The 15,946-nt window shown below is 38.9% G+C and overlaps 2 protein-coding genes across 3 annotated transcripts; both read left to right on the forward strand.

The window, feature by feature from the left end:
- Window positions 1-2,392: 2,392 nt before the first annotated feature.
- On the forward strand, window positions 2,393-5,672 carry LOC311498864 (uncharacterized protein; the record flags this gene model as incomplete). Its single annotated transcript, XM_084559632.1, has 5 exons — window positions 2,393-3,065; window positions 3,633-3,920; window positions 4,046-4,290; window positions 4,447-4,634; window positions 5,354-5,672. Exons 1-5 carry the CDS (start codon window positions 2,399-2,401, stop codon window positions 5,670-5,672), a joined length of 1,707 nt encoding a protein of 568 aa, XP_084415758.1. The 5' UTR covers window positions 2,393-2,398.
- A 2,813-nt stretch (window positions 5,673-8,485) lies between these two features.
- On the forward strand, window positions 8,486-11,301 carry mrpl28 (mitochondrial ribosomal protein L28). 2 transcript variants are annotated; one of them, XM_084558336.1, is made up of 6 exons: window positions 8,486-8,620; window positions 9,070-9,383; window positions 9,525-9,677; window positions 9,753-9,887; window positions 9,997-10,086; window positions 10,808-11,301. In XM_084558336.1, the coding sequence occupies exons 2-6, from the start codon at window positions 9,099-9,101 to the stop codon at window positions 10,901-10,903; spliced, it is 759 nt and encodes a 252-aa protein (XP_084414462.1). In that variant the 5' UTR covers window positions 8,486-8,620; window positions 9,070-9,098; the 3' UTR covers window positions 10,904-11,301. The 2 variants fall into 2 exon arrangements, with proteins under 2 accessions (XP_084414462.1, XP_084414463.1); XM_084558337.1 differs by having other exon boundaries at window positions 10,000-10,086.
- The last annotated feature ends 4,645 nt before the right edge of the window (window positions 11,302-15,946 follow it).

The raw sequence follows: 15,946 nt of genomic DNA on the forward strand, positions 1-15,946 counted from the left end.
TTTCAACATTTGAGCTATCACATGTCTCTCTGACTCATCTGTCTTTCTGGACTGCTCTGTACAGGGTTTCTGCAGGTTTGAGCAAGTGAAATTTAAGACTTTTTAAGACCTTTTTAAGACCTTTATAGGTTAAATTTAAGACCTACTCGAAGTACAAAAAATAAGAAAAATCAGAGACCCAGAATTACTTTCAAAATAACAAAATGTATTGTCATTCAACTATCAACAACCCTCCAGATGTGATTTAACATGCATTGAGACCTGTCCAATCCATCCAATGTGCCATGCATAGTTTTGTAATGTATTTCAATGAAATTAAGTGGCTTTGAAACACATCGCTGTAGACCGCTCCGGGAGACTTTCTTTGTTGACACCGTCATATTGGCAGGAAATCTGAGGAAAATTTAATAGAACCAGTGGTGATTTTACTGCGCACTTTAAACAGATTCATCACGGATCCCTATCATGCCCCAGGTGTGCTATTTTCGAGCATTGAAACAGCCATCACTTATGATGATGAGTCAGCAGAATCGGTAGTTCGCCTCATAAAGATTGTTCAGCATGTTTCAGCCACACAACAAAATCATTTTGTTCAAGCTGTAACAGTCAGAGTAGTACATGGAGCAGTACCAGTTTACGCTACTTGTTTTCATCGATTAGTTCAGCACGTGTCACTCTTGTTGCATCAGAGCATTTCTTTTAGTAAAAAAGAAAAAAGTAAAAAAAAGAACGCTTCTTCTCACTCACTGGGACGTACCACAAAATGGTACGTTTTCTTTCGCTTTTTTTCCATGTTTTTATGTTGGTACGACCCTCATCTAGCTCCTCAACCTAGCCGCAGCCGCTTCCATACATCGGTAAAAACAAAGATGGCGATTTGTCTTGCGCGTGATATTGAACTTTGACACCAGACGAGGTCAGAGTTCCTATATACATAAAACATAACTTGTAATTTTATATTAAATAATACCATGTTCAACTCTACAGTAATGCAAGTGTTACTGATATAAAAAAAAAAAACAGCGACACAAGTAAATAAAAATTTTAGAGGCGCTCGATGGCGACAAGTGCTATTTTTGGAACATCCCCTGCGGGCCACTCACATGGTCCCTGCGGGCGACCAGGTGCCCACGGGCACCGTGTTGGAGACTTTCATCTTTGATGGATGTTTCCTCTGTGAATATAAAACAAACATCATCAAATAAAAAATCAATACCATGTTTTCATTAAACATACAGTTAAAATATTTTTTATATCAATAGATTAATTCATATTTTTCAAAGTAACATGTAGAAAGCGTAGACAATATCATGGATAGGTCACTGGCAGACTTTAAGTGTGGTCCCAGATCACCTGGTTTTATCCTGCATATAAGATTACTGAATGAAAAACATTCACCAATATATTAATCAATCTTTATTTATATAGCGTAAAATCACAACAACAGTCATCTCAAGACACTTTACACATAGAGCAGGTCTAGACCATACTCTTTAATTTAATTTTAAAGAGACCCAATACTAGAACAACCCCTAGAAGATTTTAGCCAAAACTTAATAACTTTTTGGTGCATTTTTCAATGTGTTAATACACTCATAAGAAATTTTCATCGCATATCATAGCAATATTACTATAATTTTGAGTGAAATTAAGGAATGAGTCAAAATGGATTGTTTAAAATGAAGCTTACTCGATCACCAAGTTTGCTAACGTTAACTAGCACATTAAAGCTGGCTGCTAACACTGACGTTAGCATACCATGATTGAGTAAAGTTATTAATTGCATGGATCCATGATTAATTGCATGTAACGATATTTAGCTTCAGGTGAGGTTATCTTACCTGTACATGCTTGCGCAGGTTGGAAACAGAGTTTTTGTAGGTGGGTAGCTGCGTCTCTTTCGGCATACAAAGTTTACATTGCATGATGAAACTGTTGTCATTCGTGGACTTGAACTCAAAGAAGTCCCTTAAGTATGGCCAGGGATTGGCCTCACGTTCTCCGTGCGTGTCTCTCTGTCCCAAATTCGACCCTTCTCCATCAGTACACTTGTCTCCATCCGCCTCCATCATCTTTTAGCTAGCTCCTCTGTGGCACCACCAACGTCTCAACGTTTCTGACCTTCTGGCGCTGCAGTTGTCCAGAGCCAATCAGATGGACAGTTAGTGGTAGTTTTAAATTTGATTATTAAGTGTGAATTTGTTGATCTCAAACAAATCTTACAAAGAACTTCAATTTCACATCAAAATATGTGAAGAACCACTGCTCTCCAAACATTTTCATTTTTTAAAATCATATTTGCCTCCACGTTTTTTAACTTCTTATTTACTTATTAACTGATGTTGTCTGAGCAGGTGATTCTGTGTTTTTAAACTTCTCTGTGCTCTCAGTTGCAGGTATGAGCGTGCTACACTGGTGCATGCTGGGAGTGACCCTGCTGCTGCTGATGTGCGAGGTCGCGATCAGTCAGCTGTGCAAGTCTCTCATCACCCTGGTGGATGGTTTCCACACGCTCTTCATGGTCATGCACATGGCTCTTCCTCTTCCCGAGACTGAAGTCAAACCTTCCATCGCCTCGTTTGTCTCCTCTGCGTTTCCTCCACGTGGTTCCTCCTCTTTAGCTGCGCTTCCTCCCTCCCCGCCTGCAGACGCATCCATCAAACCTCTACCTGCCTCCCACACTGTCACCAGAGATTCAGCCACGTCAGATCAGCTTCCATCTGCTCAGCCTAACCATGATTCAGCTTCACCGGTCAACTCACATCAACGAATCTCTCCTGCAGCTTTAAACTGTGGCCTGTCCTACACCAACAGCAGGATCCAGGCTGTGGGGGTTTTCATTTCCACCCTCCTCCTGGCCTCTCTGTGTACCTCTTACATGATTGAAATCATCAGCTTTTCTCTGGCGCCACACCCAGTGCAGCGCCCCCTGCTGCTCGTGGTGGTTGGAGGTGTGAGCCTGCTCCACAAGATGCTGCTGTTCTGGCTGAACTGGGATCAGCTGCAGGAGGACAGGTCCGGGGGAAGCAGGGAGCCAGAATCCTACCTTCAGGTCAACCACACGGGTAAAATGAAAATAAAAAGACTTGTTCCTTGTCTGATCATCAGTTGAATAAACGTACACATCAAACAAAGAAGGAGGGAAGTCGTATGAGATTCACAACAAATTATTTTAATCACGTTGGATTTATCAGCTTGCAGCTATTAGCTTAGCTTAGCTTAGCTTAGCATAAGACTGGAAACAGGGCGCAGCTGCTCTGAAGCTCACAGAGGAACTCATTTGATCTAAAGTTAATAAAAAATGCTAAATATAAAAACACTGTCATCATGCTAAGCTAACAAAGCTAACAATCAATCCTAGCGCCTAGTTTTTATTGCCTAATCTTGGATACAAGACACCCACTTTGAGCTGATAATGATATAAATCTGGACAGTAGTTTGGTGGTGTTTCAAACAAATTTAAGTTAGCTAGTGTACGTCTATCCAGGTGATGATTTTGCTCTGGATCATGTCAGTGATGAAGCCTCTCTGTGTATATTCAGCTGTAAGGAGGAGGAAGTTTAAGCCAGAGTTTAGGGGAAGATCAAACGGTGTCCATGTTTGTTATTCATTCCTCTATTCGACTCCCACAGTCTCGGCCGAACAGGAATCCATAGACCGGGGGGAATCCAAAGAGATTCACCAAACAAAAGTACGGTCTGCGGCGGAGGAGGACTCGCTCCAAAGAGGGGGGGTGCTCGTCCTCCATAACCCGGGAACCTCCAGCGTCCCTGGCAGTGACTCTGAGGCACCGCAACAACAGATGGACGTCCACCTGAATGATTGTGAAGTGCAGAGCAGTGTTGAAGAGCTGATGTGTGAGAATCATTCAGAAGACACCACAGGGAGTCATAAATACAACACATGCATGGGACTTCTTGGTGAGAGAGTAATTGTCCCATGTCCAATGTGTGCTTTTGTAGTTCCAGTGAAATATGTATATGTGTTTAGATGGACAGCCTGTTCTCTATTCCCACTTATATTTGCTGTGTTCTCCCTTTTTCAGACGGTCAAAAGCCATCACATCATGTTGAGAGACCCTGCGGTCGATGGGCGATCTGCTTCTTTTCATTTATCTTTGTCATCCAAGGACTTTTTACTTCCTTTCTGGCTCTGATCAACAGCGTGGTGATGCTGCTGGTCAACCCACACTTCCCGCACAGCACTGAAACATGCAGCCTCCTTGTTTACCTGGATCCCGCCCTCTCTGTGCTGGGTGTGATCACACTCCTAGCTGCAACTTTACCACAGGTCAGGTTCTATGTGTGTTCATGTCATGATGCTTTTAAGCATTTAGCTGAAGCCTGCTTATGAGATAAACCTACTAATTACAGTCGTCCCACAAAGGATCGTTTGAAAGTAGTTATCACTGTTTGCAGCTGTTGATTCTCCGGTTAACTGCTGCAGGTGTACAGGTATGGGCTGCTGCTGCTACAGGCCACGCCTCCGCAGGTTTGTGTGTCTGACCTTGGTCGGAGGATCGCGAGCGTGCCCGGAGTGCAGGCCGTGCACGACCTCCACATCTGGCAGCTGACTGAATCGCTCATGGTGGCCTCTGTCCACGTGCACTGCTACGCCGGCTTTCCAGCACACAGGTGAGGTTTGTGTTCGCACCGGAGTTTATCGGAGATCAATAGGTGGTTTAAAATGTAACCATCCTTTTACATAAATGTGTGTTTTAGATTTTAGTGGTGCTCATTGATGCAAGCCATACTGTACATGGAAATGTCATGCCTGTAATATGCATGGTATTTATAGAAAATGTCTAACAATAAATATTATATTATATATTTTATGATGATAAAGGCCTTGCCAAGAATAAGAATGATTGCAGGTTATGATTTGCTGCTCATGTCCACTGGCGAGAGATGATACAGGGGTTGTTCTTTCCTCTTTAGGATAAACTCATTTATTCATAGTAGAATCAGCAGAGGGCGCTGTTCCGCCATGCTGCGAGGAAAGGAGGCCTTTTTAACACATCTACATATAATAACTCATCATTCATATAATAACTAAAGTCCTAATTCCGTACAAAGAAAGTTAACTTTCAGCTACCTGACTTAAATGAATCTTTTAAGTCTTTTTAGATCGTAGTTCTCTTCCTTTCACACGTCAGACACCATTTATGTTGTACATCATCACAGACAGTCTGAACCTGCCCCAGTTCACACCGGGTAACTGTTGTTGTTCACTTGAACAGGTCATCAGTCTGTAACCAAACTGACCAATTCTCAGAGCAGTTCTTAGATTCTTTGGTTGCCTTTTGTCCAGGTTAATTATTTTATTAATGCAGGATGTGTTTCCCTGTGCCCAGGTGTGCCGATCTGATGTCAAGGGTCACTAAAGTGCTGCAGAGTGTGGGAGTGAGCTGCTGCACCGTTCAGCCAGAGTTTACTTCCTGCTCCGGGTCCGGCCCCTCTACAGACAGCGGGGCCGACGCCTGCCCTGTCGTCCACAGAGAGGACCCCTCCTTGCCCCCTCTCCTGGCCTGCAGCCTCGCCTGTGGGAAGGCCTGCGCTGGGAACATGTGCTGCTCTCTTCTAGAGGAGATGACCCAGAGCCCGCTGACGCCACCAGCCGGCGAAACAAAAGAGGAGCCTCAGACTCTGGTGATCGAGAACACCTTCGTCTGAAAAATATTACAGTTTTTCTCAATTGCTAAAACACAATTTCTGAAACCTTGCTCCATTTTCTCAAAACCTTAAACACAAAACCTCAGCTTCAAGCACGATTTACAAAACCTCTGACTCCTCTTGCAAAATCGAACTTTTGCCTCAAAACAGTTTTACGTGTGCCCAAAATGAAACTTTTGCCTCAAAACAGTTTTACGTGTGCCCAAAATGAAACTTTCGCCTCAAAACAGTTTTACGTGTGCCCAAAATGAAACTTTGGCCTCAAAACAGTTTTACCTGTGCTCAAAATCAAACACTGCTCTCAAATAATAAACAAATTGCTCAAAATTACATACACTATCAAGCAGTCAGTAAACAATACACCAAAAAATAGAAAACACATTGTTCAAAACATATAGTTCTCAGGGAGAAGTACATTTTTAATCTCAAAACAAATTTCATATGTTTCTGTCATTATACAAAAAGCTCAAAATTTATCAGAAATTACTGTTTTGCTCTTTGCATTTTTTTTTTGTTCTTCCTCCTTCTTGTACCCTTATTTTTACAGTGCTGTACCCTGCATCTCAAAAACTTTATCTCTGTGATACTGTAATTCTTGTTCTTTGATGATATGAACCTGTAACCAGTCGAAATCTATTGAGCAGTCAGTACTGAAAACAAATGGAAAGCACAATGTTCAGGGCCATACAATTTGTTTATTGTACCATATACAGCCAACAACATGGTCTATGATTGTTGCTCGAATTTCATCGGATATTTCCACTCTTTGTCTTCCTCTTCCTCTTCCTCTTCGTCCTCCTCTTTCTCTTTCTTGCCCTCCTCCTCTTTCTCCTCGTCCCCCACCTCGCATACCTCGTCCTCGTCCTCTCACATAAATTCTTCTGTCCATTCTCACACTTTCTCATTCCCACTTTCAACAACCTGTTTGCTCTCTGAACTGGCTTATATTGGTTGTCACATCATTTGAAACAAGTGAAATCAGTTTTGACTGATTGTGTTCAATCAATGACATTTCTGCTCTCTTTATATGTAATTGTTGCCACTTGTGTTTACCAGTATGGATGACATGTGCATTAGAGTGCAGAATGTGTTTTAAGAATGAGAATGTGTTTAGAGTTTTGCTAAACCATGTGAAATGGTTTAAGGTATTGACAACAGACTGAACAGTTAGCTTAATGAGTTCAAGCAACTGAGAACTTTCTTCAGCCAATGGATTTTAGTGTTTTAGCAACTGAGAAAAACTGTAACCAAAGAACCACACTGCAGGGAATGGTGCTTCAAAATTTAAAGTTGCAGTGAAGATGGTAAATGGAGAAACAAACTGATCTGAATAAACTTCTCTCTTAAAACACTGACTGGTCGTTATATTTAAATGTTTTTTGTTAGTTTTGTCACATTTTTTTGTTGTGTTGCATTTGTACCTGGAAACCCTGTATTCTCACTGACGTTTCTATTAAAATTAAATAAATGATCATACGTAAATGTGTTTCCTTTCTTCTAAGAAGTATTATCTCAGATACTAACTACAGTATCTCACACAGATAAACTGAAGTGTGTTAGATGATAAAATATGACAGACTGTTATAGATTATTCTTCCCCACAGTATAGAAAGAGTATATAAATTAACTTCTATCTCAAACAACTACTAGTACACTGACAAAATGTCACAAACAATAATGAAGAAGATGAAATGAATCAGACAAAAATTAGGCACTCTTGAAGGACTGGACTTTAGTGGTGGATAAAATATCTTTTGGTAGCAGATATTATTCAAAACAGCAGAAAACACAGGCCTGCATGAAAGTCCTTTAACTCAAAATTAACCAAGAAGGTGAGTTAGGTTGTGACAAATGCCTCAAATCAAACATCACTGAGATATTTCTCGTGGAAAACTGACAAACAGGTGTAACTACAACAAAGACGACGGCTCATCATTCATAATAACTGTGACCACTCGTACCACAATTTATATTTTATTCGTAATATTGAGCAGAAGATACCTCTTACCTGTGATGGCATGCTCCACCTTTGTTTTTTTCAGACAGCCAATCAAAATGAGTCTTCTTTGCATAACACAGCAAACACCCAACTACATGCGTCTCTTTTTGTGTTTATTTGAAAGAAACATTACGAATAGCATATATGATGTTGTTGTAGAATGTATACGCAATGTGTCTATGATAAATACGGGATAAAGGAGTAATAATGATCACACCATGAGTGAGACTTGTCTTTTTCCTGTGAGGTATTTATAAACCCGAAACGGTTTGTGATAAATGCCCGGATGAGCCTCGGTGGTCCGGGGTGCAGGCTTCAAACCTGTAGCTGCTTAGCGGCAGAGTGGTTCAATTCCACCTTTCGGGCGACAAACTCTGTCTGCATTGGTAGGAAAAACGGTTGTTTTGTTAAAATTAAATAAAAAAAATTATTTAATCCTTTCATTTTTTTTTAGCACAATCCGTTACTTCCGTATTTTGTTTTTACAATTATCAAAAACTCCTACTTCCTGTGAACCTTTGTTTTTGCTCTTCACAATAAAAGCCCTTCACTAACAGTATTTATTTATCTATTTATTTTATTCGCTATTAATCTACTTGAGATCATTCTAATTAGATGTTTATTGGAATCAGAATAAAATAAAATACACAACATATATATTAAATAACCCAAATGTATTTGAATCTACAACCTAACCATTATTGCGAATCTACATCCGCTTTTCCCGGAAATAGAGATTGATTGACAGCGTTCTTAAGCCAATCATCTAAGAACTTCCGGTTCGCCAGCCAATCATATTCCCCAATCGACGTAGGCGGGCGGATCATCCCGGAAACCAGCGTAGGCAGCGGATAATGCACGATGTCCTTGCCTGCATGATTTTTGCTCCTAACGTACACTAAAAATATAAATGTGTGCTATTAGAAGGTCACTTTTTTCTTATTTACTGGTAAGAACTTTTAAAAGTTTTCCTTACAGAATCGTAAAGGACTTGTTTTAGGGGATAATCCAAGGACTAGCTCTGTTATTAGCCTATGTCAATGAGCGTCCTGCTAACGTTATGAAAGTTATTCAGCTGGAATTATGAGGTTTTTGTAAAATAATATTTTTTGAATTAAAAATAGACAGCAAAATGAATCAGGAGCCAATTTGTAGCAAAAACTATTTTATTGTTATATCCGTACATGCACAATTATTGCACTTGTTCAGTTAGAAAACTAATACTTTAACCATATACCTTAAAGAAAATAGCAGTCACTTGTATCAAGCTTATAAAAAAATAATGCAGTTTCAGGCTTTAGAGTAACCTTAGGAAGGACTTTCAGCTCAGGACCAACATACTAGACAGATTTTCTCATCCATTGCCAAGAGTAATTAAGTCCCTCCTCTGTTCTCCAGGTTTGACTGTCTACGCAAATTACTACATCATGCCTCTTCATAAATACCCTCCCAAAATGTGGGAGGCCTTGAAGCTGAAGCAGGGCATCTACAGTCGTCTACCTAAGCACTTCCTCAAGTCCCTGGAGCCGAAAGAGCCCACAGCGGTCCACTGGAAGCCCCTGGGAGTAAAGTACAGAGCCAACCCAAAGACGGGGCTGAAGGAGCGGGTGCAGGACGTCCCAATCCCTATCTACTACCCTCCAGAGTCCCAGGACGGCCTGTGGGGAGGGGAGGGCTGGGTATCAGGATACAGATACGCCAACAATGACAAAGTCAGTCTTTCAGGAAGAGAATATAGTATTTTTGTGCTTTTTTTAGTGTCTTTGGGATAATGCGCTTACTTTTAGGTGTTATTTAGAGATCGTAGTTTGACATCAGATTTCACTCCATGGCTGAATTTTCTCTCTGTCCAGATGTCCAATCGTTTGAGGAAGACCTGGAAACCACAGCTGTTCAAGAGGGAGCTGTACAGTGAGATCCTGGACCACAAGTTCACAATCACAGTCACCCCCCGCACTCTGGATCTCATCGACGCCGCCTATGGCTTTGACTTTTATATCCTCAAAGTGAGAAGAAAACAAATGTAACAAATTGTTTTTGATGAAACTTTCCCCGTGACTCTAGTGTTCAACTCTGTTTAGACGCCAAACGAAGACCTGAACTCCAAACTGGGGATGGACCTGAAGAGGGCCATGCTGCTTCGCCTGGCACGGAAAAACACAGATCTTCACCCCGACGATCCCGTCAAAAGAGAAAAGGTTTACAACAAATACAAGGTTGGTCAGAAAGGTTTTAGTCCATTGAGGAATATAAAATGTGTTGGGAACTCTAAACAGGACACTGAAAGGTTTTGTAATGGTTGTCTCTTGCTTCTTTTTTTCAAAGCAGCAGTTTGAACTCCCAGAGGAGGAAGCTGAGTGGGTGGGTCTGAATCTGGAGGAGGCTGTGGAGAAACAAAGGCTACTAGAGCACAAGGTAAAAAAAAAATAATGTTTTCGGACTCTCTGTTAAAGTGATGCTTATCCATACATGACACTACAGTCAGCAAAATGCAGGATAGCGCAGCTGTGAGTTAAAATGTCACAACTTCAAAAAAGAAAATAGTTTTCTTTCTCTCTCAGGCTTTTATTACTGATGGAAGTTTCTCACAACATTTTTAATAATCTCAAAGTGCTCAAGCTTTGAATGGAGCTAAACCTGTTTTGATCCTTTTTGCTCACATATTTTATTGAAAGTGTTTTGTTACGTATTTGTTATGTTGTGTAGCTGACATGAAAAAACACTGAAAATTTGAAAATATAGGGAGATGCCATCTGTCATATTAATATTAATATTCCCTATGGTTTCTTAACCATAGGGAATATTAAGAAAGAACAATCTCCTCAGCAGCTTAAAACAGCCTCATTGAGAGTTGTATTGTATTTATTAAGCAGATTTTATTTCATTTGTGAATAAGAGAGACTGATGGAGAAATTACATCTGAAAAACTGTCCTGGGCCCAAACTCTTACTGTCAAGGTTTTTAAACAAAAGTAACATTTACTGTGACATGAGACCAACGTGTTAAATTATCATCACAGTCACATTATATACCAGAAACAAAGCAGCAAAGGTATTTTTCTCTTGTAATAATAGCACCACGTACAGACTGTGGTTTCATGACCTATATGTTCTGACTGTTTCTTGTTTTGACTTAGGAGCCTGAGCCTGTGTTTAAAGAGTGCGTGGACAAACTAGTCCAGGAGCTTCACATGAAGAAACTGTTGGAGCCTCATATAACAGAGGAGAAGTGACTCTCTGAAGCTTCTCGGCGGGACAGAGGCTGAAAACCTGAGTAGGTCGAACTGTCGAGCTTCTCCAGATGGTGGTTGGAGTTGGAGTCACCAGTTTCTGTTTCAGTACTGAATGCACACCTGGGAGAGCTCCTGCAGTTTCTGCTTTTATGTCCTTCTGTGATCAACACAAAAATAACAATGCTTATTTATTTCAGTTATGGTTTATTTTCTTGTGCATTTAAGAGCCTTGCATAAGACAAATAAGGGAAAAGCCTCTGTCCATGTAAATGCTTCCTGATCGGCTGTGATATATGGCACGTATATAGAATATCAAAAAGATTAAAGAGTCCCATGTTGTTGTTTTTTCTTAAACCATGTTTCTTCTCATCTGTTTCCAATAATTAATAAATCAGTTTTCTAATTAAAAAGTTTACTGAATACTTAATCACCTGTCTGTTAAGCAAAATAACTTCAAGATATATGTTTGATGAGTAGCCCGTGTACTTTTTTGTTGAATCATATGCAAAGAGAAAACAAAGTTAGCTTAGCTTAGCTTAAAGACTACAAACAGTTAGCTTGGCTCCCTCCAAAGGTAACAATATCTGCATTCCTGCATCTCTAAGCGTATCAGTAAAAGTCACATTAAATGTTTAGGAAAACCAAAGTGTAAAAAATAAAATTTGACGTTTTTCACAGGGTTAACACACACAAAATAATTTATGGATGGTAATTTCTTGGAGTAGTTTGTTTCCAGTTTAATTGCTAATCTTGCTAACCACCTTGATTGTATATATCACAAAGAAATTCTGCATTTTTAACTTGAGACCTTTATTGATACCTAACATACTTCACTGGCTAATAATCCGTTTACTTTAAATGCATGTTCAGTTTATAGTCTACAATAAGGACATGATTAACATATTAGCCTTCCACGACAATGCTGAGCAACAACACAGACACAAAAAGTGTCAATTTACTGTATTATTGAAATATTTCCAAGTATTTCCTGAAAATTGATTCAATTGTGATAATATCAAATATTAGTAAACTTTATTATTATACTCCAGATAAGCAAAATGGTAAGTAAGAGTAATTTCTTATTTGGTAGCAAGGTTAAGTTTGACAGTGGGATTATTCATTTCACACCACTTTATGCCTCTACATGTACGATTTTATAACGTATTACAATTTCACACAACAAATGTTGTATATAAAGGGCTTCGGTTTTGCTCAAGCAGCTATATGTTAACCTTAAAATAATAACGTACTTCTTAACTTTTACCTCTTTTGGAATATGTTATGAACGCGTTCCTGCCAACAGATGGCGACAAACGCTTTAAATTAGTAAAGTCGTGACAAGTTGCCATTTCAGAGAATTGAGACCAGGGTTTGTTTGAATTGTGGCGGCAGCTGTGACGTTATCAAAATTAAACAATAAAAGTTAATTATTAATTGAGTTAAAAATTAAGTAATCAATATATTTAATATAATAATAAAGCTCCACAACCTGTGAAATTAATGTTTATTTCTCAGCTTTCCTTATTGGACACTGTCAAAACAACTGGTGCAATAAGCTGCACATCTGCCCTGCAAACAACCTTATATGGTGCTCACGTTGGGCACATTGATAAAAAGATGTTGGGGTTTATGAGAATAAAAACAATTGTTTTTGGCCTGGTTTCGCTTTCAACACTCAGTTTTTTTGTGGATCATCTGTATGTGTTGTGTTTCTTCGAGGTTGCATGTGGTAAAGTGGCGAGTCCCTACTGCTGTGGGGACTCCCGTGGGTGTTGTAACCAGGCAACAGAATGCAAAATGACACCTGAGGTGTGTAAACAGAGTAGTTCACTCCTTATATAGATACAGCGTCTACGTGGAATTACCCGCACACGTTTAGTTAAGTAACAAAAACAACCCCCTGAAACTGACGAGTCAAATTTGGTGATTTGTCCTTTTTTGGAAGGAAGAACATCACAAAGGAGCATCTAGGGTTCATTCTCTCCTTGTTTAAGATAAATGAGGCCTTTAAGTTAATGATATTATACCTTGTGTCTTTATTTAAAACCAGATGATGAAGATTAATTTATGTGACAAATACGTCAAGACATGTCCATTTAATCAGAATATACAAATAACGTCTGATTCCTTTTTGTCTATACAGGGCCTCATCTCCCTCATGTATCTCTCACCAACTATTTCTAATGGTGTAATGTTGTCAGGTGTAACAATCATTGAAAAGAATTATAATTGTTTTAGGGCTAATGTCAGTCTGAGTGGTTAAGTAGTTAAATAGTCCCTACTTTGGCACAGACTCAGCAATCTCAGTAAATATTAGAGCCCAAGAGGATGAACCCTACTCATTTTGGGGATCCTTCCTTTAGCACCACCACCTTTTTGAAACAATGATTGATGAACAAACAATGAACAATGAAACAATAATTTTGACAAAATCAGTTGAAATGAGGCATCATACTGCTTTAATAAAGGTTAAATATTTTTAAATCACCTAAGTGACAACTTTTTACATAGCGCCAGCATCCGGTCAAAAATCACTTTAGCCAACACTGGGGTGCTAACTAGCAAATATTAGTATGCTAACACCTGGCCTACTTTTAAAACATTATCATTTTGAGCACGTTAGCATGCTAGTGTTAGCATTTGGTTAACATAAACAACAACTCCCACATCCAGATTATATCTTCATGCAGTACATTAATATCAAAACCTTATCTAAAGATAAATATTTCTAATTGCTGTTTTGGTAGCTAAGTTAGCCGTCCCCCCTTTTTCTAGTGTTTGTGCTAAGCTAACTATATAGCATTTGCGTTGTAGCCTACTTTAAAATTGGCATGTCCAAATTGTAATTTTGAGCATGCTAATGTCAAACAAAAACGTTCAAATACAGTTTGTTTTTGTCCTTATGAAGTTATTAATGTAAATGTCTACAGGTATGTATTCCTCATTTTTATTTAGTAGCTGAGCTAGCTGTTGAACCCTGTTTCCAGTATTTCTGCAAAGCTAACCATAAAGCTTCTCTTTTGTATTTAGTTGGTGTTTATGGATATGTCATATTATTTTCCTTCTTTAATAATAACAAACTAATACTATAATCATGTAAATGTGTATAAAGTGTCATAGAATGTGCTACAGAAACCATTTTCATTGTAATATGTCCCATTTTAGTGATTCTGGGAATATTGTTGTTTTTTTTTTTTTGCATGATTTCATGTTATAAATTACCTACATTTGCAAGTACACCCCATAATAAGTATTATAACTATTATACATTTTAGCTAAAGTTTGAAAAGTTACTTAAAAATAATCAGACTATCGAAACGTTGCAGCAAATCTATCATTTACCAAAATGTGTGATTAATCTGTTGTGGTCACACTTCCTCCCAGCAGAGAGATGAACTTTTCAGTTGAGGTCGAAACCCTTCACGGCCGTCCTTTTGATCTGTCCTTATTATATATATATTTCTGTCTAAATGTTTCCATCACACATGACTCATCCTGTCTTCTCAGTATTCCCCAGAGACAAACCAGCCAACACTTCGACCAGCCAAATTGTAAGTTTGAACCAGGCAACAGCAGGTTTGCAGTCTGAACCTGGCAATAAATTATGTTGGATGATAGAGCATTTTCAGCTACTTTCCAAACAGAAGTGTAATGTGTTTACATTTTTACTAAAGGGTTTCAGGATTAGTGAACGATTACATTCTCTATGTGGAAAAAAAAAAAATCAAGATGAGTGCAATAAAAATTGACACTTGATGACCTATAAACTTTTCTTCTTTTAGCAGAGAGGACGATCACGTGTTAAAATTGTTATCTTGAACATGTCCGGGCAGATCTGAGTAGCAGGGCAAGCTGGAATCGTTTTACAGGAAATAAAGTTTATTTCTCTCTGTCTCAACAATGGAGAAATGGCCTTGGAAATCATCCCAGTGTGGAGTTTCCCAGTCAATTGAAGCCATGCAAGTCAACGATGACGGACAGAAAAGAACACCTGCTCTAACCAACACGCTCTAAATACATGAAGTAACCTGAGCATGCACACAGATGGCCATCTGCAAAATACTCAAATTAGTCCCCACATTGTTCTCACAGCACTACTGTATGTTAGTTTAATGCTCCATGAAAACAGGTCTATGGGTGTAAAACATTTAGAGTCTATTACTACAGTGACAAAACAAAAAAATGCATTTAGGTATAGTTGATAGTTTCAGCTTTCCGAATGAAAGCATGTTTTCTGTTATATATCAGAGGACATCAGTTCGGCTTGGTAACGATCATGGCCTAGACTAATTTTACAAGACATGGATGTTCAAAATTAACAGCTAGAATAATTAGCTGGGTCTCAAACGTCTAGATGTAAAATTTTAGCACATTTTAAACTCTAGCAGGCTTGTTTTAACATTACTATAGTAGTATTGTTTAATTAAACCTGAATGAAGAGAGTTGATGACTCTGTACTTATGTTTTTACAGTGTGGCTGTCTGATTTGAATAAACTTACGAAGCGAGGTACTTCTGTATACAGATGGATAGTTATGGACTGAACTAAAAATATAAAAGAATGTATTAACAATAAATGGCACTGAAAAAAATAATGTGGTATTAAAGGTCATGACTGCTCACCACAATGACTTGAAATTTAGGAAAATACGTTTTCAGATATATTTAAGAGAGATTTCCCAATCTGTCACAATCTTTAAGTTTCCGCAAAACTGGACAGCCTTACAAAACACTGGTTGACTCAGCAGAGACCGCACAAACTGAAGAGCAATGCAAAAGCACAGGCTGAGTTTCTGTAAAACGTGGCGGCCATGTTTTGTACAATAAAAAGGGCTTTGTTTAAGGTTAAGACGCAGTGACTAAACTCACCTCGAGGTGTGTAATAACCCACAAGGGGTTTGTGTAATTTCCTAGGCAAACTGAGAGCTTCTTGTGACACAAACCACAGAGAAAAAAAAATCTTTTGGAGATAGATGCTGCCAAGATATGTTTTTTTTTCAAGTGAGAAGCAGGTTAGGAATGTGTGTAGGCAGCAGCTTTATAC

This window comes from Chelon labrosus (genome assembly GCF_963514085.1).
Source record: "Chelon labrosus genome assembly, chromosome: 13".
Taxonomy (NCBI): Eukaryota; Metazoa; Chordata; class Actinopteri; order Mugiliformes; family Mugilidae; genus Chelon; species Chelon labrosus.